Source organism: Squalius cephalus (assembly GCF_949319135.1).
Source record: "Squalius cephalus genome assembly, chromosome: 4".
In the NCBI taxonomy this organism is placed as follows: Eukaryota; Metazoa; Chordata; class Actinopteri; order Cypriniformes; family Leuciscidae; genus Squalius; species Squalius cephalus.
Window position 1 is genome coordinate 12,516,961 of NC_137125.1, and position 24,188 is coordinate 12,541,148.

The 24,188-nt window shown below is 36.9% G+C and overlaps 1 protein-coding gene across 1 annotated transcript in view; it reads right to left on the reverse strand.

The window, feature by feature from the left end:
* The window catches only part of LOC307157313 (uncharacterized protein), a 37,506-nt gene extending 17,049 nt beyond the window's left edge, over positions 1-20,457 (reverse strand). Inside the window, exons 1-3 of the mRNA XM_079869180.1 lie at positions 19,921-20,457; positions 19,729-19,810; positions 15,471-15,693 (exon numbers count right to left, since the gene is read on the reverse strand). Coding sequence (XP_079725306.1) covers positions 15,471-15,693; positions 19,729-19,797 — 292 coding nt within the window. The 5' untranslated portion in view covers positions 19,798-19,810; positions 19,921-20,457. The remainder of the gene's footprint in view (positions 1-15,470; positions 15,694-19,728; positions 19,811-19,920) is intronic.
* Between the last annotated feature and the right edge of the window lie 3,731 nt (positions 20,458-24,188).

Below are 24,188 nucleotides of genomic sequence, written 5' to 3' on the forward strand. Positions count from 1 at the left end.
CACGCAAGCGAAGGGGTGGGCGGCCCGCTGGTGCTCCACCCCGACCTGTGACATAAGCCTGCTAATGCTGTGAGTTACATGTATCCTCCACTCTCTGCCTGAGTCCAAGGAAGAGCCTGCTAATGCTGGAAGGGCCTGCTAATGCTAGTGAAGAGCCTGCTAATGCTGTGAGTGATACGTATTCTCCACTTTCTGCCTGAGGCTAGTGAAGAGCCTGCTAATGCTGTGAGTGATACGTTTCCTCCACTCTCTGAGTCCAGTGAAGAACCTGCTCTCCAAAAGAAGAGAATGCTGAAGAGACTTTTAAGAAACTTTTTATTTATTTAATAAAGAACTTTTATTTTTGAATTCTGTGTCCGTCTCCTTCGTGTCCACGGTCAGCTCCTCAGGGGCGGCACGCAAGCGAAGGGGTGGGCGGCCCGCTGGCGCTCCACCCCGACCTGTGACATAAAATGGCGTAGTCGGCAGGATGCCGCCCTGAGTTGAGCGACCGTGGGCCGAGGGTATGGCGACCAGTTTTTTTTCTTTTTTTTTTCTTTTTGCTTTGTTCTTTTTTTTTTTTTTTTTTTTCCTTTTTTTCTTTTCTTCAGCATCCTGGAGCGGATTGGTGGGGGGGTATGTCACAAGGTGACAAAGTTGAAGTGGAACTAAGTCCCGCTGAAGTTGTGTTCCACCCGGGACTGTGCCACTGTAACACCGGGCCGGTATCAGCTGCATCTGTCACCATAGCAACAGCGGTTAATGACAGATCAACATCAGGTGCGGGGGATTACGCTGGGATCTGTGATGAGGCTGTGTAGGCAAATGAAGCACATAAAAAGGAAAGTGAAGAGACAGTTGGTTGGTTCTTTCTCCCCCGAGAGGAGGGCACGAGGAGATGTGAGGCGCGCAGCACGTGAGCGGCCGTGGCCGCTGATGCGGAGGGAGGCCGCGAGAGAGAGAGCAAGAGAGAGACAGAGAAAACTTCGGCTGGATTGCGGGTGTAAGCTTTTGTTTGCACCATGAGTCTGTTGAATTGCAGTTTTATTATGGAAATGAGCACGAGTGAAACCTTGCAGTGTGTGGTGAATACACGAGTGTGGGAATTGTGCTTCTGCTGTTCACTCGCAGTCACAGCTGTCCATTCTTCTCTCTGCCTGGGTCCAGCGAAGAACCTGCTAACGCTGTGAGTTATACGTATTCTCCACTCTTTGTCTGAGGCTAGTGAAGAGCCTGCTAATGCTGTGAGTTACATGTATCCTCCACTCTCTGCCTGAGGCTAGTGAAGAGCCTACTAATGCTGGAAGAGCCGGCTAATGCTGGAAGGGCCTGCTAATGCTAGTGAAGAGCCTGCTAATGCTGTGAGTTACATGTATCCTCCACTCTCTGCCTGAGTCCAAGGAAGAGCCTGCTAATGCTGGAAGGGCCTGTTAATGCTAGTGAAGAGCCTGCTAATGCTGTGAGTTACATGTATCCTCCACTCTCTGCCTGAGTCCAAGGAAGAGCCTGCTAATGCTGGAAGGGCCTGCTAATGCTAGTGAAGAGCCTGCTAATGCTGTGAGTTATACGTATTCTCCACTTTCTGCCTGAGGCTAGTGAAGAGCCTGCTAATGCTGGAAGGGCCTGCTAATGCTAGTGAAGAGCCTGCTAATGGTGTGAGTGATACGTTTCCTCCACTCTCTGAGTCCAGTGAAGAACCTGCTCTCCAAAAGAAGAGAATGCTGAAGAGACTTTTAAGAAACTTTTTATTTATTTAATAAAGAACTTTTATTTTTGAATTCTGTGTCCGTCTCCTTCGTGTCCACGGTCAGCTCCTCAGGGGCGGCACGCAAGCGAAGGGGTGGGCGGCCCGCTGGCGCTCCACCCCGACCTGTGACAATAGCACATTGTTTTAGAATTTTCCAGTCAAAAAATCAAATTATGTGAAAAACACCTATTTTAGCTTCAGGTTCTAAAGGGTTAACAGCCAATGACATTTACAGCTGGGGAGACTGGACTGATTTTCTACTGTTTAGTGTTAATCGCCATCTAACTCAGCCAGTTAAGAGCTACATTTAGCCTTAGGTGTTATATGAATATGGTCCCTGAAGCACAGGTTTTATCAGCTGACAATTTTCAAAAATAAATAAATAAATAAATAAATAATTAATTAACACATTATACGCACAAATACAAATTTACTTTTAGAAATGGTGTTTTTGAAAAAAAAAAAAAAAATGCTGTTATTGTTTTGGCAAGTTTACTGTTTAAATTAAAACATGTATGAAAACTTGTGTGATATTCCTTTTTAAAATAACGTTTTAATAGATTTCATTATTATTATTATTATTATTTTAAAGTACATTTTACTGTGAATTTTCTTTCATAATTTCTTTGAGTTAGACCAAACTTTTATTTTGGTGGATGGTAGACATTTGAGTTTCTGTGTGTTTTAAATAAACTATTATTATTATTATTATTATTAGGTATATTCTACTGTGCAATAGTAATATATTTCTGTTATAACTTCAAGTTATATCAAACTTTTATTTTGACAGGTTTGTCATAAAGACATTACAGTTTCTGTGTGTTTATGATACAAATGAATAACGCTAGTTTTATCAAATGAAATGGTGAAATTCTCATTAATTGACTCTCATAGCAGCTCTGCGATGAAGTTCACATGTGTAACCCACATCATGTCCTCATACAGTGATACACTGAAAACACCACGAGCGTCACGCGTACTTGTGTGTGTGTGTGTGTGTGTGTGTGTGTGTGTATTAGAGCACGCAGTGAGCGCTCATTTCCAGAGAACAAAAAACGCGTAGAACAATTGCAGTCTCTTTGAGCTTTAATATTCAGACACTAGTCCATATCGAGATTTGATTCATTGTACAGCCCTACTTTTGATTTATTCATTCAAAAAATTGGCAAATTCCATGAAGTTCTACTTTATTCAGTAAGTTCCATTTGTGAGTGGATTCCGCGATTCGATCCGTGTTGCTTCGCAATCACAGATGGGGTGAATTTATGAATGAAAGTTCTGTCACAAAACAAAGTTGTTAGGTATCCTCACGTTTTTTAAAGTGGGTATACGGAAATACTTGGCCTTTCCTATTGGGTATACTGCGTATCACGTAGACTACACCACTGCCCTATTTTCGCTGTCAACTTTCAGATTTAGATTCTTTGATAGTGCCATTTTCTCTCACTATAGCTAGCTTAAATGTTAACATCACTCAGCACACTACATAATAGCGAACCTACAGCATGCAAACAATTTGAAAAATTGCAGTTTAGTATGTGAGGATGCCATGGAATAATTGGCATAAAGGTAAAAGTAGGCTACGTCAAATAATTATTATAATGAGTTAGGCTCCATTGTGTAATAAGCAAATTAAAATAATGCACATTTATTATTCACAATATGGACAGAGGAAATAAAATAGTTTGTTAAGAGCATGACTCAAACATGCCATTAATGGGCTTTAAGGCATTTAAGTCCTCTTTTATTTTTTGTTATTTTTATCCATTCTGCATCTCCCACATGTGTGTTTTAGCAAGGCCGTCTGTGTTGCAAGTTGGTGAATAAAGATACTTGTCAGGTTACGTGTAACTACTGCTTTATTAATTTATCCAGTGTAAAACTCGGACAACACCACACAAATGTGTCTTTTTGTTATTGACTGTCCTACTACAGGATTTAACACAGAGTAACAGCTCACTACCAGTTACAAAAGACACTGTAACAGTCTGTCACGGGCAATTCCAGTTGCATTATTCATCAATTAATTTCTTTAAATTATCCTTTGACTATGTTCTGGCCTGCCATCTAGTGGCAAAATTATTATTTTTTGGGCCTGATGCCAAACTTACTTATATTTAATTCAATTCACATTTATTTGTATAGCATTTTTCACAATACATATAGTTTTAAAGCAGCTTTACTGAAAATGCATGTCTAAATTACAATTTAGAGTGATCTGTTATCAGAGATGACTGTGTGTAAGTGATGCATTTCAATAAAGTTTTCATTCAGTTTCATTGGTAAACAAAGCATTAAGTTAATGCAGAAACAACAAGCTCATTTAAATAAATAATAAATGTTGTTAAATGATTAGGATACATTAGCATTGGTGCCTTTTTACAGACTCAAAATATTAGTATAAAAAGTCAACAAACTGCAAAAAATAAAACCAACGTTTTTTTTGAGGTAATGTAATGTTGTTAAGACGGATTTCATACAATGGGTATCGAAAAAAGGAACCGGTATCAAAGTCAAGGTATCGGTATGGAAATTTTTTTAACAATACCCAGCCCTACCAGCAACGGACACAACCTGGAAATCCTATCAGTATGGATTTTTGCAGATAACTGGTGCCAATTCATCGGCAAAACTGATCAAACGATCGACCTCTAGTGATGACTGAACATTAGTAAATACACCTTGTGTTAACAAGCAGAATCACTAAAGGAAAGAGTCACCGTTTGCAGGTCACCATTATGGTGATTTGTATTCACTTTAGTTGGGCTCTTTACCCTTGACTTTTTAACATTAGTTTTTCTCTGGCTGCAGTATCTGTGTTTATAAAACACATTAATCATGGCAAAGAAAGCCAAAGGAAAATGTGATCAGGTGTTACATAACCATCATGTAGTGGTTTGAGTCACTGATCTCGTTCAATATTTTAAAATTCAATATTTAGGCCTGTATAGCTGCTGCATCTCTGCAGCTGCTGTATAGCATCTCATAACCTTGTACTCCAAGTTATATTAGGTAAAATGCACATGATTGTCTTTTCTGTTTTTACCTTGGGATGCCCATCCCAAGATAACTAGAAACTACGCTGACTCCAGTTTGGATCAAGATTCTTATGAAGACCCAACACCCGTGAAGAGACGACTACAACTCATGCGAGGACTTCCGATGACAACAACTCTGAATCAACATGCAAAACTGTCAAAATTTCTATATATATACATATTCTTTCATAATGTGGTGATAAAGCCTATTACCTTCCCTTATAATTATATTTGGGTCATAAGAGAATTGGCTGTCACCATAGTAATATAGAGGTCAACGTCACCAACATCGCGAACGCTGTATTGTTGCTGCTTCTGGCATCAGATGTGGACATTAATGTCACGGTTTGCAGGTTCGCTTGTTCATTCTGTGTGTACTGCTCTGATATGATTGCCTATCAGCGTCAGCTGTGCTGACGAGCAATCAGATCAGTCGCAGGTGTGCCTCGTTTATGAGTCTTATATGTAGTGCTGTGTTTGTCATGCTTATTATCAGATCGTAGTGGTGGGCAGATCGAGGCTTCGTGAAGCAATGAAACAGTTGAACCAAATGGGCCATATTGTTTCGAGGCTTCGAATCAATCCGACACCCGTCTCAACGGTGACACCTAGTGGTCACTTGCAGGTGTTGATCTGAAACAACCTTGACGAGCCATTAAAAAAACGTGTTGTTTTTTATTATTGTATTTTTCTAATCTGTGAAGCTTGTAACCTATAGGCTCCTCACTGTGCATAATGTTATTTTGGTCCTGCAAAATGAATATTATTAAAAGAAATCAAGCCACAATGTCTCACTTTTTTAGAGATTTTTTTTTCAAAAATATTAATTTCTCTGCTGTGGAAGGACTTAGACTACTTCTTTTTTCACAGATAATTTCTCCAGCCTTTGAAAAAATCCTCTCACAAGGGACACTTGTTGCTGGCATGCAAAGATATTTTTTAGCAAGGACATACAAATGAGGAAAGATTACTGCTCTCTCTTTCCAGTAAGTTAGTGGATCATGAGTTCTGGGCAAATACGCATCGTTGATGTATTTTTTCACTTCCACTGTGGCATCAGCTGTAGCATTGTGTGTCTCATATGTAGACATATAAAATGTATATTCACACAATATTATATTATATTCACATTGAAGCTATTTTTAACATGATTGGCAGTTGTGATTGGCACCACAGATGTACGGCATCTCTTCTAGGGAGCCTTTTATCTATCTATCCAAATCTATCTATCTATGTATCTAGATATGTATCTGTAATCTATCTATGTATCTAGATATGTATCTAGATATGTACCTAGATATAATCTATCTATTTATATATAATCTATGTACTTACATATGTATCTATAATCTATCTATATATGTATCTATCTATTAATCTAGCTGTCTATATATATGTATATCTATGTATCTATTAATGTGTCACTATTTGTATACTCTGTCTGTCTCTAGCCTATCAGTCAATGTGTTGTGTAAATTTAAATGTAAGCCTAAATAGCCTATAACTAATCAAATCGCACTATGTCACTATATCACCAAAAATCCGCTATCTCAAAATCAAACTCCTCTCACAAAAACCCACGAGGTCAATATGCGTTGATTTCACTTTTATACAGATGTGCGATTGTGTTGTCTGTTCCCGACCGTGTCAATCAAACGCTGATTCGGCGGACCACACCTGATGAAACACTTAGTGAAACACTTCGAGGCTTCGTTTGGCCATAGTCACGTGACATGGGTGTTTTGAATCACGCTTCAGATCAGTGTTTCGAAACACCTGCACTTCGGGATCTCGCAAAGCTTCGGAACGTCAGTTTCGCGTCAGCCATCCCTATCAGATCGTTGTTACTGGTTCTCTGTTGTCTTGCTCTCTGTGCAGTTGTTCCATCCAGTTCTCCTGTTTTTATGGACTGTTTCCTGCTCTCTGTTGCCTGAGTTTTGGACATTTACCTGGGTTGACATTTCACTGCTGTTTCCTTCAGCGGTCCCCGTCTACTAGGATCGGATTACAGCCCACTGCAGTCCCCTGCGCTGCCAAAGACCTAACTGCTGACCAGAGACTCTACACCAGCTTTTCCTGTCTTGCTTCCTTGTTGTTCTAAATAAATATTCACTTTAATTCGCAATTGGATCCTGTGTTTCGTGACCTGACAATTGGAGAGAGATGTATGCGCATTTGGTGACTTTGTGAGATTATCACCAGTCACCTCTGATAACCCTTTAAACTGTAATGTAGAAATATGCATTTTTAGTAAAGCTGCTTTGAAACAATATGTATTGTGAAGCGTATTTCGTTCATAGTTATGGGTGGTTGACATGACATAGCCTTTTTTTGGTCCAATGTGTCAAAGTTAGGTAAATTATAGAAAAATGTCAAAAACTGTGGTGATATTGTTCAGAAAGTGCTGTTTTATATGAACAAACAAGAGCATTCATGGGATGAATCTTCCATGTTTTTTTTTTTTTTTTTTTTTCAATTTTTAGCCAAACCAGAAAAAGTTCATATGGCGTGACTGTCCCAAGCACATTTCACAAATTCAAATTCTGAATAAACAAGAAAATTAATTCATTTTCTGTTTATTCAATCATATATTGATAACTCAGATGTCTACTTGTGAGTCTGCTTGACTAAAAGTTCAGGCATAATATTGGATATCATATGGTGTGACGCCATATTCCTTTTTTTAAACGGGCAATTGTTTGGAGACCTTTGGGGAGTGGGGGTCCTCCTTCTTTCAGGAGGAAGAACAACATCTCAGAAGGACACTGAAAGTTACAAGGTGAGTTTTCTCTCATGTTTTCAAAAAAAAATCAAGTATATCCGGCACTCCTGCTTCAGTTCCCTTTTGCACTGTCTTTTGGTGTGACGCATTTTACACAAAAATGCCCAAATGAAATTATTTTTCAGTCAAAATTACCTTTAAAACTATATTGTCATTGTAGTTAGCATGGTTTTAGCATGTTAGCATAAAAGCACATTGCTTAATGTCATGCTAAGTACAAGAAACCTCATATTGTGGGACACAACATCATAAGGTGTGACAGGGTTTTCTTGTCACACCATATGATTATTTTGTCACACTATATGATATGAAACACATTTAATACATAAATAATGCTCTTAGATGCATATTTTATAGCTAATAGTTAAGTTTATTGAATATTTCATCCTTTTAACACATTTTGATACTATATTATTCACACATTTAATATCTATACACCAACTCAATTTGGTGAATCCCTACTATGCCTACTAATCCCTATTTTCAAGCTGAATCCATGTTAAACTACAGCATTTTGTCACTCAAATGTTTCCCTTTATTTATTTATTTTTCAGTTTGAGGTAGATTTCAGTAGATGGCGAATACAAAAAGAACAAGGAAATACAGGGAGAGATTAAATGCAGATGCTGTAAGGAGAGAGGAGGTCCTGAGGAAAAGACAAGCAAAGTAAATGGAAACATTTAACTTATTGATAGTGATGCAGGGTGCTGCATCAAATAGCCTATGCCAGTTGTACAATGTGCAGTTATACTGAGACCAAGTTGAAAAGCATTAAACTTGAAAAACTCGGCTCAAAAGAAAGCTCTACAGATAAACACACGCGAATACTCACTCAGACATGCATGAGGCTCACTCAATCACTCTTGAATGCAAAAGTAAATGCAATAATTATAATCTGATTATTTTTTGCAGTGTATATTTCTGAAATGCTTGTGTACATGATTGAATTTGTCTATTTACAGATATCAAGAGAAAAAACTGAAAGGGGAGGTACAAACATTCAGAGTGAATTCTCTTCCACCATCAAGAAGAGAGAAACTTAGGGAATTTGCACAGTTAAAATAAAGGATAAAGACAGTCAGTTTTCAGGACAAAATCTACAAGACAACATAAATTTCTGGAAATATAAGAGTTGGTAGAATAGAGCCCAATGAGTTCCATGACTTACATTTGAGATGTTTTTTTTTTTTTTTGTACTTTTTTTCAGCCACCAACATAGTGGTCAAATTTACACAATAGTTAGTAATTGTATAAGGGTGGTTGACAGTCATATGTCAACCAGCCTTATACAATTCCTAACTATTGTGTAAATTTGAAATGATACAAAAAGTGTTCATGCGCATGAAAAATGCGTAGAAAAGCTCAGAAATAGATGACATAGATGCAAAATCTCTAGCTACGGCAGCTAGTGGTGGAATGTAACGAAGTACACATACTTTGTTACTTTACTTAAGTACATTTTTCACGTATCTGTACTTTACTTAAGTAGAATCAATAGTGCATACTTTTGACTTTTACTTTGTTACTTTTTGCAGCAATTATTATAATTTCTACTCCACTACATTTCTACAACGTTTCGTTACATTTTCGTTACATTTTCTGATCCGTTTTTCCCCCTGCCAAAACAGGGATTGAAAAAAATCTCCATGTTTTCGGTGCTGACGCGTTCATGGTGGCGCTGCCAATAAAGCACCTAAAAGCTGTCACAAAGAACCGGCAAAAGTAATGAATGAATAGTAAAATATAGCAAGGAGCCATTTTAATTGTTTATTAATAAACAAGTGTTTTCTGTGTCGGCTGCAAAGATTAAGTTGACGATGCTGACTAGCGATCTTTGCAGTGAACGCGCCAGAGAGAAATGCATTTCATACGAATTACATAAGCAGAGAGCAGTCTGTTTCCTTTCGTTTTGAATTGTTCTGTTTAAAAGTAGACATTTAAAGCTGTCTATAGATATATTCAGGGTACCCCCAGGATCCTCCAACTTAAATTCAAGGCTTTTTAAGACCTTTTTAATACCATTTCAAATGAAATTCAATGCCAACTTCGTACCAATTCCGACAGAAGTATGAGGGGAAAATGTCAAATCTGTATACATTTTAAACCCTAAAAAATAATTATGTACAAGTAGACTACTTGAATTAAATAAAACATTTTATGTAAATTATTAGTCATATAAAATACATACGCAGCAGCGTTGTAGCATGCACGTGTGTAGGCCAATGTTAATTTTGGCAGCCATTTTTGATTTAGTCTTACTCTTCATCTTCAGACGAAAATGCTTATTGGTCTTAGTCACATTTGAGTCATTCTGCCTTTCATAGTTTTAGTTGACGAAATGTGTTTGCATGTTTGTCAACTTTTAGTCATTACATTTAGTCAAACTGCAGTTACTTTAATTTTGGTAGCTATTTTATATGCAGTCTTTAGACAGAAAATGTCATAATTATTCTCTCTAGGCCAATTCGATTAAGCTTATGAGAAATTAAAATTAAGCTAACAGGCTGTATTGACATTGCACTTTTTAGCAGTAGCACTTGTGCAATTCTACATGTCCCTTTTCCTTAGTTCTCCAATTTTTTTAGAGTGCCGTACCCCCTCTCTTCCACGACTGCAGTCACATCTTTCCATTAAGGGACAATATTTGCCCCATTTAATCGATTTTTCCATTTCATTTTTCACCTTTATAATACCTTTAAAAAATAAATAATGCTTTAAATAAAACAATGTTCAATAAATATTCAATGTTAAAAAACGTTTAATATTAATAAAAATATGATATTAAAATCGCCAGTAGGTGGCGGTAACTCATTGTCTTTGTCAAAGCCACAGATTTTGTTGCAAAATAGAGCAATAAGCCTGACAATACTGTTTAAAATGTAGTACATCACTTAATGTTACCCTTTTTTTTTCTTTTTTTTTTACTGTTCTATAAAATCAGTGTCGCATTTGAAATCGTGTGGATAGTCGAGAAACATTGCATTCTTGCTCGCATAATGATCAACATTAAAAACACTGCTGTATATCAGCCTGCATTTTGATCGCAGATTTAGTCGCACAAACAGCGCAAGCGGCTCATGACAAATCTTCTCAAATGAAGATCGCTGAACTCCAGCTTGTCTGTGTTTTCAGATCATCCGCGCTTCTTCAACAATGTAGAGAGAGCGCGCGTGCATAGTTGTGGCCAGATACTACTGAAAAGACCGGGTAGAAAACATGTTCTTTTAATAGAAAAGCTCTGATTAGTAACCATCGTAACGGGTGCGCACGCTTTCGCGCGTTCTTCTATGACGTGAAGCGCGAGGTGCACTCAACGTTACGCGACTAATTTTTAATTAGTCTACATTAGTAACAGTTAATTTTGTTACGGTATGAATTTAATCATAGAAAAGGAAAAAAAAAAGTAAGACCTTTGTAACGAAATTAGGGTTGGGCGATGTCCCCTAAATTGGCAGTTGACGATGTTTACAGTTAAACATCGCGATGGACGATGATATCGTCGGGAGGGGGGGGGGGGGGGTGCTGACGATCACGAAGAGACAGGGATAGTGCACATTGTAGCTACTTACATCTACTGTGTTTACGCCACGGGAATACTCGGCTTGGCATTTTGAAATATTTCTATGTTTATTTGGCCGTTCAGGCGCGCAACCGAAGACAAAGGCTACTTGACCATGTTGCGCTCGGAGCGCGCGCGCACCATCCTGTCAGTAGAATTCAGTTCTCTTTCGCGACTTATCGTGCTTTTAATATTTCTTTTCAATAGCACATCCTGCTCTTTTCTTTCTCATTCATGTTTTGTTATGAACTTTACATAATCGTCAACTGAAATCTGTGCGGATTATCAACAATACGATACATTTATGACATAAAGGTCTCTGCGGCTAAAGTGAAAGTACCAGCGGCCAACGGGTGAAATGTTTCTCTTTGCACAGCAAAGCACCCGTTTCAATAAAAGGATATATTAAAGTTTATAAAGCCTACTTTTACATTTTCATTGCTGTTTTAAAATGAATTTCGCCATCACCTTAAACAAGCTGTTCTGCTTGAATCCCAGTGCAGGAGCTGTAACTGTTAGGTTACCACAGAAACGTAAGCGTTTGGTTGATTACTGTGGTGACTCGTGACACTCGCGAACAGCACTGAACACACACGTCTTCATTTTTTTTATCGTTTGTTGGTAAAGGGTGAGAGACCTTGCGAGCCACACGAGCCATAGGTTCCCAACCACTGGTGTACACACGAAAACGAACTGCCGTGAGACTGGGCTGGTCTGACAGGGTGGGGGGCGTGGCATCACGATGGTGGCTCTCGATGGTGGATGATGATATCGTCCATCGGCACAACCCTAAACGAAATCCAAGACTTTGTATACCAAATTCAAGGCTTTTAAGGCCTTAATTTGAGATTATCAAATTTAAGACTTTTTCAATGCTTTTAAGACCCCGTGGGTACCCTGATATTTCTCAGGTCTGTGAGGCAAGTAGGCTAATACGCTGAGTTTCGGTTCATTTATGAGAAGAGCTCCAGTTTACGCGCTAGCGCCTCCGTGTTGTGATTATCTATTATCTGCTATATTTACTTATTATTTATTAAATCCTGGCAATTTGTTAATGAAACATTGATTAAAATTAAGATACAATTAATACAAAACGAAATTCACTTTAAAGAAAGGCTTTAAAACTTTCACAGACCTCAAACAGAAAGCACAAAGCAGTCTTTTAGTGCCGCTTTCAGAGCTCTCACGTGCGTAACAGAGAACTGTCATGTTACATTGTTTTTTCCTCATAAATGGGAACACGAAAAATAAAATAAAATCAATATTTTATGTTCTGTGGAGAGCCAACCCTTCCTCATCCGGTGGGTAGTAGGGGTGTAACGATACATCGATATGGATCGATGCATCGATACAACGTCTAACGATACGATGCATCGATTCCACACTTAAAATATCGATATACACCTTTATTTTGACACTCTCCACATTCTCACGTAATATCCTTCCGCCAAAGCGCACATTTTCGTTTACTCACCAACCGCCTGCCGGTGTGTAACGTTAATCTCCTCATCTGAAAAAGACGCCTGACAAGACTGACTAAACCCTAAACAATTTTTTTTCACAAAAGTCGGTATTGTCCGCTGTCAAGGCATTGCGAGTTCATGTTTTACAGCAGAAACAGACAAGCACTCGCACCCTTGTTGGTGAACACAACTAGATAAGTCCGTTTTAGTGACTCAGCGCGCAGTATTTAGGTCAGATGTCACTTCGAAAAGACGCGCTGGCTAAGAGGAGTTTCGTCAAAGCTGACTAAAAGTGATCGAGGATGGATAATTTCAATGAACTCGTGATCTTTTCTTCAGGGCGTAAAAGGAAAATTAAACCTGAAACATTTTCACGGAACTAAAGCAGCTCGTTTAGTGGTGAGGGAAAAGCTCTCTGTAGCTACTGCGTGTACGTTATCACAACAACGTACAAACAACAAAGTTTGTTAGGCGTCTATGTCAGCTGAGGAGATTAACGTTATGAAGATTAACCGAGTGTTGTATTATTTATCATAGCAATTACTTGGTTTTGTTTGACTCAGAAAGATGAAATGTGAATGTATCTGCTCTGCTAAAAAAAAAAAAAAAAATTTTAACATATTAAAGCATACTTTCAATTAACTTTAATTTTGTAATTTACCTGTATTTTTTAAGTTATTATTATTATTATTTATCAAAACAACCCAGCTGCAGTTTGATTGATATTACTTGGATGCACAATAATAATAAAAAACATGATTTATGAAAATGAACAAGAACGGAGTACTTGCAAATGACCACTTCTGTTATAAATGTCAAGTCAAGTCAAGTCAAGTCAAGTATATTTGTATAGCGCTTTTCACAATACAAATTGTATCAAAGCAGCTTCACAGTATTAAATTAAAATAATACAACAAATATCTAAATATCGATTAATCGATCGATATAGCCCTGAATCGAATCGAATCGAATCGTATCGTGGAATTTTTTGAAGTATCGGAAAATATCGTATCGCTGGCTGAGAGAATCGATATCGTATCGTATCGTGATGAACTGTCCGATTTACACCCCTAGTGGGTAGTATTACGTTTGGTTTGCGCAGTGTAATTCACAGAATTACTAAAAAATATTTTGCCACCAAAAGTTTACGATTTTTTGTGTCCCATAACGCATGTGTAGCCTAGGCTATTTCCCTCATATTAAATATAAAACGCATGTGTAAACTGATATTTTTCTAATGTCTGGACTCCTTTTTTTAGGGAGTAGCCTATGGATATATCAACAGTTTCAATATGTATTAAATGCATTTTCTGAGAATTTATATTTCAAGTTTTTGCTGCAAATGTCCCGTTTATAACGCTGGAATTGCCCAATATTAAATCATTTATCCTCAACTATTTTTGTGGTATAGGTCTACGTTTTGTTAACTTCAAATAAGGGGTGTGTCGCGATTCTGCCTTCTCACACCGCGGCACAGGTTTGTGGATCTGAGTGTAGCGATTTCGGATTCATATTGCTTATTGTTACAGCCCTAATTATTAGAATAGCCTATAGACATTAGGAGAATAAATTATTATGCAAGTACTTTTACTTTTAATTCTTAAAGTACATTTAAAATCAGGTACTTTTTACTTAAGTAGGGTTTTCATTGTGGTACTTCTACTTTTACTAAAAGTAAATATGTCTCTGGTTATTTGTACTTTTACTTAAATACTGAGATTCAGTACTTCCTCCACCACTGATGGCAGCCAATCAATCACCACTCCGGATTAACGCAAATACCTTACTTTTCGTAACGAGTTACGAGTTTGGTTCTGTTACTCTTAATTTGTGTTCCGAAGATGAGCAGGTTTGGAACGACATGAGGTTGAGTAATTAATGACAGATTTTTAAGTTTTGGGTGAACTATCCCTTTCATTTTGATGATTTAATGCTGCCTGTAGCCAATAATTGGCTCTACAAAAACACATTATGGTTGAAATCATCTCAGTCTAACAGCTTAATTTTTTCCATATTATAATGTATTATAAATAATCAAATGACTGTCCTACGAGAGATTTTTTAATTAAATAAAATTTCTTAGTAAAGACTTGTACAGTTAAAACAGCACTGTAAAAATATAGACATCTGAATTTATATATTTAATATATCACTAAGTTACATCAAGGGTCAAATAAACTAGAAATGCCACATTTCTGTACAAATGCATAATGAAACCATTTTTTATGTGTGTTTACGTCTGGTGTAAAACATTTTTTTGCTCAGTTGGCCAAAATGTCCGGCCAATAGAGAAAAGATTTGCTCAACAAGAAAAATAAATAGAGGGAACATTATGCTGTCAGTCTAGATGCTGATGCTTAAGGCCATCCCAATTTACATGAAACTCTACCTGCAACATTTGGAAAAGCAATCGCAGAATGTGTCAACCAGAGCAAATGGGAAAACAGCATAAACATTGAAAAAAGTGAAAATATTAACAGAAAATGTCAGAGAGCACAAAAACAAATATGATTTTTATCGAAAAACATGATTTTTGTGTGCAATTCGGATAATTTTTCATTAATGATGCAGTTTTGTGTAATCCAATGTGTAAAGTGTTTAAACTTTGGATTCATGCTTTTTTTTTTTTATGTTTTTTTTATGCTTGACAATATTGTTTGCTATTATGATATTTTTGCATTTGTTTTTCAGTTTTGTACAATACATTTTTTATTTTTTGATCTGTGATTATAATAATGTTGGCATTACATTAATCACATAAAAGAAGTGAAACTTTTTTAAACAGCAAAGGGGAAATAAATATGGAATGGGACGCTCAAAAAGTATGGGTGTGTTGATCAGGGATGCACATAATTTTGGCTGAGTAGTGTTGTGCAGAACCGATATGTCTGCAGGAACTTACCGTAGTTGGGACAGTAATGAGTGCCACCCTCAGAGGTGCAGTGCATCTGAATCCTGGAACGGTCGTAGGTTTCCCTTAAGATGAAGGAGGTGTCGCCTTTATGAGTGTTAAACTCGTACGTAAAACTGTTCCACGTGTGATGATCATATCTGACGTAGATGTAGCGATGGATTAACCTTTTCTCCTGATAGGATGTTCTGCTGCCAGCACCAACACGTGTATACTGGGGAGCAGAATAATACATCAGATTCCATCAGAAAAGCAGTGGATAAATGGTAACACTTTAGAATACTGTTCCGTCGGTAATGAATAACTTCATAGGAACATATAAGTAGTGCAATATTAGCAGTCTAGTGACTACTATTAACTAACAAGAAACTGATTAACAAATTAGTAAGTAATAGTGCTTAGTCAAATGTGGTAGTTCACCATTAGCTAATCAAGAGCTAAAAAATGTTCATACCTCCCAGAGGACTACATGAATAATGTATAATGTATAATTCATTCTAAAGTAAAGATTATGGTAACCCACCAGTAATGATTCAAGTATTACCAAATCCTTCGGAAGTAATTACTAATTATTTGGAACAGTAATAAATGAAATCATTGTATTTGGTAATACTTTGGTAACACTTTTGGTATTTGGTAACACTTGAGTCAATACTAGTGGGTTACCATGATCTTCATTTTAGAATTAATTATACATTATGCATTATTCATGTTAATTATGAACCTGTATATACAGGTGCTGGTCATATAATTAGAATATCATCAAAAAGTTGATTTATTTCAGTAATTTCATTCAAAAAAGTGAAACTTGTATATTATATTCATTCATTACACACAGACAGATATATTTCATATGTTTATTTCTTTTAATTTTGATGATTATAACTGACAACTAATGAAAATCCCAAATTCAGTATCACAGAAAATTAGAATATTACTTAAGACCAATACAAAAAAAAGGATTTTTAGAAATGCTGACCAACTGAAAAGTATGAACATAAAAAGTATGAGCATGTACAGCACTCAATACTTAGTTGGGGCTCCTTTTGCCTGAATTACTGCAGCAATGCGGCGTGACATGGAGTCGATCAGTCTATGGCACCGCTCAGGTGTTATGAGAGCCCAGGTTGCTCTGATAGTGGCCTTCAGCTCTTCTGCATTGTTGGGTATGGCGTATCGCATCTTCCTCTGCACAATAACCCATAGATTTTCTATAGGGTTAAGGTCAGGCGAGTTTGCTGGCCAATTAAGAACAGGGATACCATGGTCCTTAAACCAGGTACTGGTAGCTTTGGCACTGTGTGCAGGTGCCAAGTCCTGTTGGAAAATTAAATCTGCATCTCCATAAAGTTGGTCAGCAGCAGGAAGAATGAAGTGCTCTAAAACTTCCTGATAGACGGCTGCGTTGACCTTGGACCTCAGAAAACACAGTGGACCAACACCAGCAGATGACATGGCTCCCCAAACCATCACTGACTGTGGAAACTTCACACTGGACTTCAAGCATCTTGGATTGTGTGCCTCTCCATTCTTCCTCCAGACTCTGGGACCTTGGTTTCCAAATGAGATGCAAAATTTGCTCTCATCAGAAAAGAGGACTTTGGTCCACTGTGCTTTATTAAATCCAGAGTCAATGCAGCCGTCTACCAGGACATTTTCAGAGCACTTCATGCTTCCTTCATTTTCCAGCAGGATTTGCACCTGCCCATACTGCCAAAATAACCAAAACCTGGTTCAATGACCATGGTATCACTGTGTAATTACTGTGTGATTTCATGTAATATTCTAATTTTCTGGGATTTTGATTTCATGGGTTTCATAAGCTGTAAGCCATAATCATCAAAATTATAACAAATAAAGGCTTGAAATATCTCACTTTGCATGTAATAAGTCTATATAATATATTAGTTTCACCTGTTAAGTTGAATTCTTGAAATAAATCAACTTTTTGATGATATTCTAATTATATGACCAGCACCTGTAGTAGTTCTTCATAGTCCTCTGGGAGGTATGAAAAATAAATAGTAGTTATTAATTTTAGCTAATGGTGAACTACCATATTCAGCTGAGCGCTATTAATTACTAATTAGTTAATCAGAGTTTTTTGTTAGTTAATATTTTTTACTAGAATGTAAATAGTGCATTACTAATTTGTTCCTGTGTAGTTAATCATTAAAGTGTTCCCTGTGGTTCACACCTCAGAGCTGAAAAACTAAAGAAAAGTGGGAGTTGAGGGCACTTTGATGTATTTAAAAAATATAGCCAAATGACAACAAACTCCCAAGAATGAGGGAGAAACGTGGAAGAACATTTCAGGTCTAATAATATATTCATTACATTCACGAGCACTGCAGTCTCTGAACAAATGATGCACATCAGTTTAACACAGAAAGAATAAAGGCATGGTTACTTTGTCCATTCTTCTTTGAATTTACGGTCTACATAATTGTCTTCTGTGTATCAGAATAATTCATTGTGTGATCACGTTTATGATCAGATGTACTGCTGTCCTTATTTGCACATATATTTCTTTTGAAGAATGTGTGCATGTTTCATGTTTAGAGCTCTAGTCTAGAGTATATGAAATATATCCAGAAAACTTGAAACACGCTCTCTCCAGTCCATATATGATCTGCGTTGTGAGCGTTGTTATTGTTAAGCATATTTTAAAAATGTTTGTTAGTCAAACTCCAGCTCTGACACCCTTGCGGGGAAAATACAAACAACACTTTTGTGTTTCTGAGGGAACATACACTTATGACACGTGTGTCGATTGCAGAGCTGATCAGGGGTCTCATGTATGAAACTGTGCGTAGGAACCTTACTAAAAGTGTACGTGCGCCCGAAAGCCACAAATGGCGTACGCAAAAAAATATTCAGACTTCTAAAACCGTTCGTACGCCAGAACCTGCGCAGAATTCACTTTATAAATCCCATTCAGCGGAAGATTGTGCGCACATGCGTCTCTACCCCGAAATAACCATATATGGAGCTTACAACGCCTAGTTTTACTATGCAGATCCTCATCTGCATATCATTTGCATATGATTATTCATCCACGTGATAACGTTTAACGGTACAAGACACATTACATTAATAAAAATCAAGTAGTTGCCTATATCTTGCCTTGTTTTTGAATACATAAATCAAATAGTGTAAAATACATTTCAGAGAAAGTTGTTCTCAATCTTTTCCACTGGCCGAATTGTATTTTTAATTGATTTATATTTTTAATGGAAACAGATAGGCCTTGGGCATTATTTGCACAAAACTATTTTCTCAGACAATCTGGTATTATCATGATAAGCAGTTATCTCTGTGGTTAAAACATTAAAACACAGCACGCCACAGGAAAAATGTTCAAAAACATGGCATCCACAACAAATATTTCTATTGATTGAATATAAAAAATGTTGTAACTTCTCAGTAATGATTTCATGTTTAAGTGTTTAACTCCATTAATTTGAACGGCATATTTAATCTAAATGTTTATATCAGAAGTAAAACATAGTTTAAATCATTATTTTATTTAACTGTCATTTGCGTCAGTTTCACTAAACGGCCCAACGCGCTCGCTGGCGCGGACATTTAAGAAGGGATGGATATTTGCTTCAAGTGACAGGCTTGGTGAGTGAAATTATATTTGTATTATCTTTCTGTATATGTTTAATTTTTCTGTCTAAAAGTGACCAAAAAGACACTTAACTCCAGCTCACCATTGGTGTCGCCAAACTGCTCCATCTCTAAAACGTTTGTGCGCATGGGTCAGAGTTTGCGTGCAGGTGCGCAAATTTTCCCGTCAAGTTTGTTTTTATAAGTCACAACTTATGCGTCGGAAGTGGCGTACGCCTCTTTCAGGGCCTGTTTTGTGCGTACACAAAGGTTATAAATGAGGCCCCAGGAGAGGTTAACAAACGGCGCTGAAGCGGTCTTTCGTGACATTTTAATTCTCCGCTGTGCAATGCGGAGAAAAGCTCAGCCAATCAGCTCTCCAAATTAATGCATATACCTCACTTTTCGTGACTTATATCTGTTAACATCTCAAGAAAATGTGTTTTAGGGTTTCATGACCTTTTAATGACGGAACAGTATTCTAAAGTGTTACAGAATAAACGAACACACAAACTGATATTGTTGCGAGATATGTCATGTTTTAGGTTATTATCTAGCTAATCGGAGGACATAACTAGGGAAAAATAACTTTGAAACAAAAACAATCGTGTGTAGTGAATGCATCAAAAGTTCTTACCCCACTGTCCTGGCTAGCATAGTGCCAGGTATAAGGAGTCTCATTGACGACTGTAACCTGGGCCCCCATTATTCAGGATATTCTGTTACAGTAAAACAGTAAACACAAGTCAATATTTAACAGTTATGCAAAGTAACTAAAAGAAATGTATAATAATTGCATTATTATAACTATAGTAAAAAGAAATGGAACCTGATTTCATTCCTGTGCAGAGAAGTCGGTGTCTGTGAGAAAAGTGAAGAAGCTCATGCAGTCTGATGCTCTTTATAAACCGTCCATCAGAGTGTGAGGAGAGAAGGGGGTTGAGCTTAGGACCAATGATGTGATGTGCTTTACTATCTGGTGTTGATGAGATCCTCCTCTGTCAGTCTTCTGGCTCAGCGTTTCCAAAAATGATAGGTAGCAACCTTCAAAAAGAGACCTGTTGTGTAATTCCTGATAGTGTCAGGATTCTGACACTTCGGTCTAGTCTTTTCTTGGTTTTGTGACAGAGCTCTGACACTGTTTTGTCATGTCTTTGTGTGGACACGCGGCTTCGAGCGTCCTCGAGCCGTGCGCTCCGCTCTCTTTTCTGTATGCCTTGTTTCATGTGCGGTGCGGGGTATGGTGTTTGGATCCCGGCACGTCTGTCTAGTTTGGTTTCGGTTCTGTGTCGGGATTCAGACACTCATGTGTTTGTCCTCTGTTGTGAGCACACAGGATGAGCTTTTGCTCAATCTCTTGTCGTGTGAGCGTCCGGTTTCGATTTCGCTCGGGCCGTACGCTCTTCTGTCCACATGTGTTGTTGTGTTTTGTGTAGCACACGCCTTGGTCCCCTGAGCTGGGACTGGTCCCCTGAGCTGCCAGCTCCACCCTGGTCCCCTGAGTTGGGACTGATCCCCTGAGCTGCCAGCTCCGCCCTGGTCCCCTGAGCTGGGACTGGTCCCCTGAGCTGGGACTGGTCCCCTGAGCTGCCAGCTCCGCCCTGGTCCCCTGAGCTTATTATTTAAATTATAAATGCTCGTTATGTGTGATCGGGACAGTGTTGTGCTCCTCGCGTTTTCAAACCTGAAAAACGCGTTTGGTGTGATCAGGGCCTTAGTCCCCTGAGCTGCCGGATCCGCCCTGGTCCCCTGAGCTGCCGGTTTATTTTTACATGCTTCTTTGTTCATACTTACCAAGGGTGCCAATAGTTCTGACAAGGACTGTGTCTAATGGCAGAGCAAGAGGCTCCAATATATGCAAATACATTCCATGCAAGCACATTCCATTCTCTTACAGGTCTCTACACACACATAGCTCCAATATATGCAAATTAGTGGTGTAACGGATCACATTACGTTTTTTTTTTTCCGGATCAGCAAAAAAGAATGAATTAATAAATAAATAAATAAAATACAAGAAAAAATGGGGGGTTTTGAAACAAATGTAACTTTGCCTGCTAAAATCACTCCAATTCGAGTCCAACTCAATCCCTGGTTTCTCAAACGTGGACTCGGTTGTGAATAAAAACAGCATTGTATGTACCGAGACACCGGGCACAAACAGTCGAATTTGTGATTCAAAACATTTTCATTAAGATATTCTAAAATGTTTGATTTATTTATTTATTTATTATGCATTTATTTATTTATTATTTCTCTTTATTTGTACTCGAAGGGAAGGCTTGAGGGTTCCCTCATTTTGTCCAGCCATTACTAAGGATTCATCTAAAAGTCTAATGTGACTTGTAAATGTTTTAAATCCTCAGGCTTGGAGCAGTTTTAGTGCTGGCTGTAAAAAAGCATCTGTCATCTTTAAGCTCCAAACCAAAGATGCCTACAGGTTTCTGGAGGTTAGTCCTTCCTCTCTCTCCAAAGAGGAGTGGCAAAAGGAGTACAAAAGTATAAAGAAACGACTGGAGAAAATAGACCCACCACAAAGTGTGACATCCTCTGCTACACCTGCCATTTCTTAATGATCTACAGAGTGAGACACGCACAAGTGTGTTTGTTTTCTGTCTTATGATGCTGGTAACCTGGGATGATGATGTTAGGCTTTTTAAATACTGTACTTGTAAACTGCAGAGTTCTGTATTACCGTCTACTTAACGCCTACCCTTACGAAAAAGAAGTTTATTCAAGTGTTCTATTAGTATACTTATTTTAAACTAAAAATAAGAAAGTATACTTTCAGTCTACTTTTTATATACTTCTCAGAAATATACTTTATGTACTTCTCAGAAATATACTTCAAATTGCACTTAAGTATACTTGACTTATACTGACAGAAACGTCTAAGTATATTTGGCCTATACTTGTTGATCGAGATATACTTAAAAGTATAATTAAGTATTCTAAGTATTCTTGGCTTGTACTTGTGTTTACTATTTTGATTTAGTAGCTTATTAAATACTTTTTTTAAAAACATAATATTACATACCGTCTTAAACTAACATGTTCAGCTTTATATAGTAACAAACTTTCTGGTGGAATAGCCTATAGAGTAAATAAAATAAGCATGGAAAATAAGTTTATTCAAGTGTTCTATTAGTATACTTCTTTTCAACTAAAAAGAAGAAAGCATACTTTCAGTCTACATTTTATATACTTCTCAAAAATATACTTAATTACACTTAAGTGTACTTGACTTATACTGAGAGAAAAGTCCAAGTATATTTGGCCTATACTTGTACTCAATCTTTTGATCGAGATATACTTAAAATTTTAATTATTCAAAGAATACTTGGCTTGTAGTTGTGTTAACTCTTTTGATCGAGTAGCCTATTAAATATACTTTTTTTACATTGTTTTTCATATACAGTCTTATGCAACTTTGTTTGAAAATATTGATTAAAATGTTGATATAAAACAGATATGTTTCTAATTCTGCGTATCTGAATTTTTGTGTAGGCTAGTTCACTGGTAGTGTACATATTTACTTTAATTAAACTCTTCCCCACCATTGACTGAAATTTCCAGCTATCCATGTTTTCACTGTTATACGGTAGGGGGCGCTATGACACATCTTCTAGTACAGAATCTCTGGATCAAAACACAGGAGAAGAAGAAGCTGAACCATGTGATAGAAGATTGCTCACTCAAATGTAAAATAATGTGATCATCAAACATTAAACAGCTTGCAAATCAAAACTGCTTAATGTTTTCAAATGAAATGAAGCGTAGGCCTAACCCATGAAGAGAAAACGACTGTGAAGCTTTGGGGGTGTTGGACTCGACCTACTCCACCTGTGTTTTGATCATCGTTCTGGATCTGATCAAGGCGTAGTCTTTGACAAAAATGTGATTTTCTCAACTATTTTCTCAACATTTTAACAAAATGTTGTCTTTCTTTATGAAACTTACTGACATTCGAGTGTTGATAAAAAAGGATGCATGAAGCTAATCAAATGTTTTTAAAATTAAAGTAGAGTTAAAGGTATTTTTCAAGTATAAAAAATAACATTTGAACATAGTAGTATACTGTAGGCCTACTGCAACTGCAAAAATTGTATATAAATAGTAAACTATAAGTATAATGTTAAGTTCACTTAAAAAAAACTTGTAGAATAAAACTACTAAACTAGTAGTTTACTGAGAGTACACTAAAAGAGTAAAAATAATATATAAATGGTAAACTATAAGTATGATGCTAAGTTCACTTAAAGAAAACTACTAGTTTAGTAGTTTTATACTACAAGTTTTCTTTAATTGAACTTAACATCATGCTTATAGTTTACCATTTATATATTATTTTTACTCTTTTAGTGTACTCTCAGTAAACTACTAGTTTAGTAGTTTTATACTACAAGTTTTCTTTAAGTGAACTTAACATCATACTTATAGTTTACCATTTATATATTATTTTTACTCTTTTAGTGTACTCTCAGTAAACTTGTAGTATAAAACTACTAAACTAATAGTTTACTGCAGTACACTAAAAGAGTAAAAATAATATATAAATGGTAAACTATAAGCATGATGTTAAGTTCACTTAAAGAAAGCTTGTAGTATAAAACTACTAAACTAGTAGTTTACTGAGAGTACATTAAAATAAAACTTGTAGTATAAAACTACTAAACTAGTAGTTTACTGAGAGTATACTTCAAAGTTGCTACAAGTATTAAAATAGTAAACTACTAGTATACTCATAAGTTCACTTGCAGTACAAATGAGAAACGTAATTATAAACTAGTTGTGCACTTAAAGTTTACTACTGTTACACTTATAGTACACTTAAACATATACTTTTATATACTTCAAGTGGGCCAATTTAGTCCCAAGCGGTATTAAAATAGTACACTTACAAGTTTACTACTAGTACATATTGACATTAGTATACTTACTACATAAAGTATACTTAAAAATATACTTGAACATTACTCAAGTATACTTCATAAAATGAACTTGAAGTATACTTTTTTTTCGTAAGGGTAAACACTCTTTATATAAACTCCTCTCCATATGTGTCATCTCTTTATGAGCTCTTGCAAAAAGACTCCT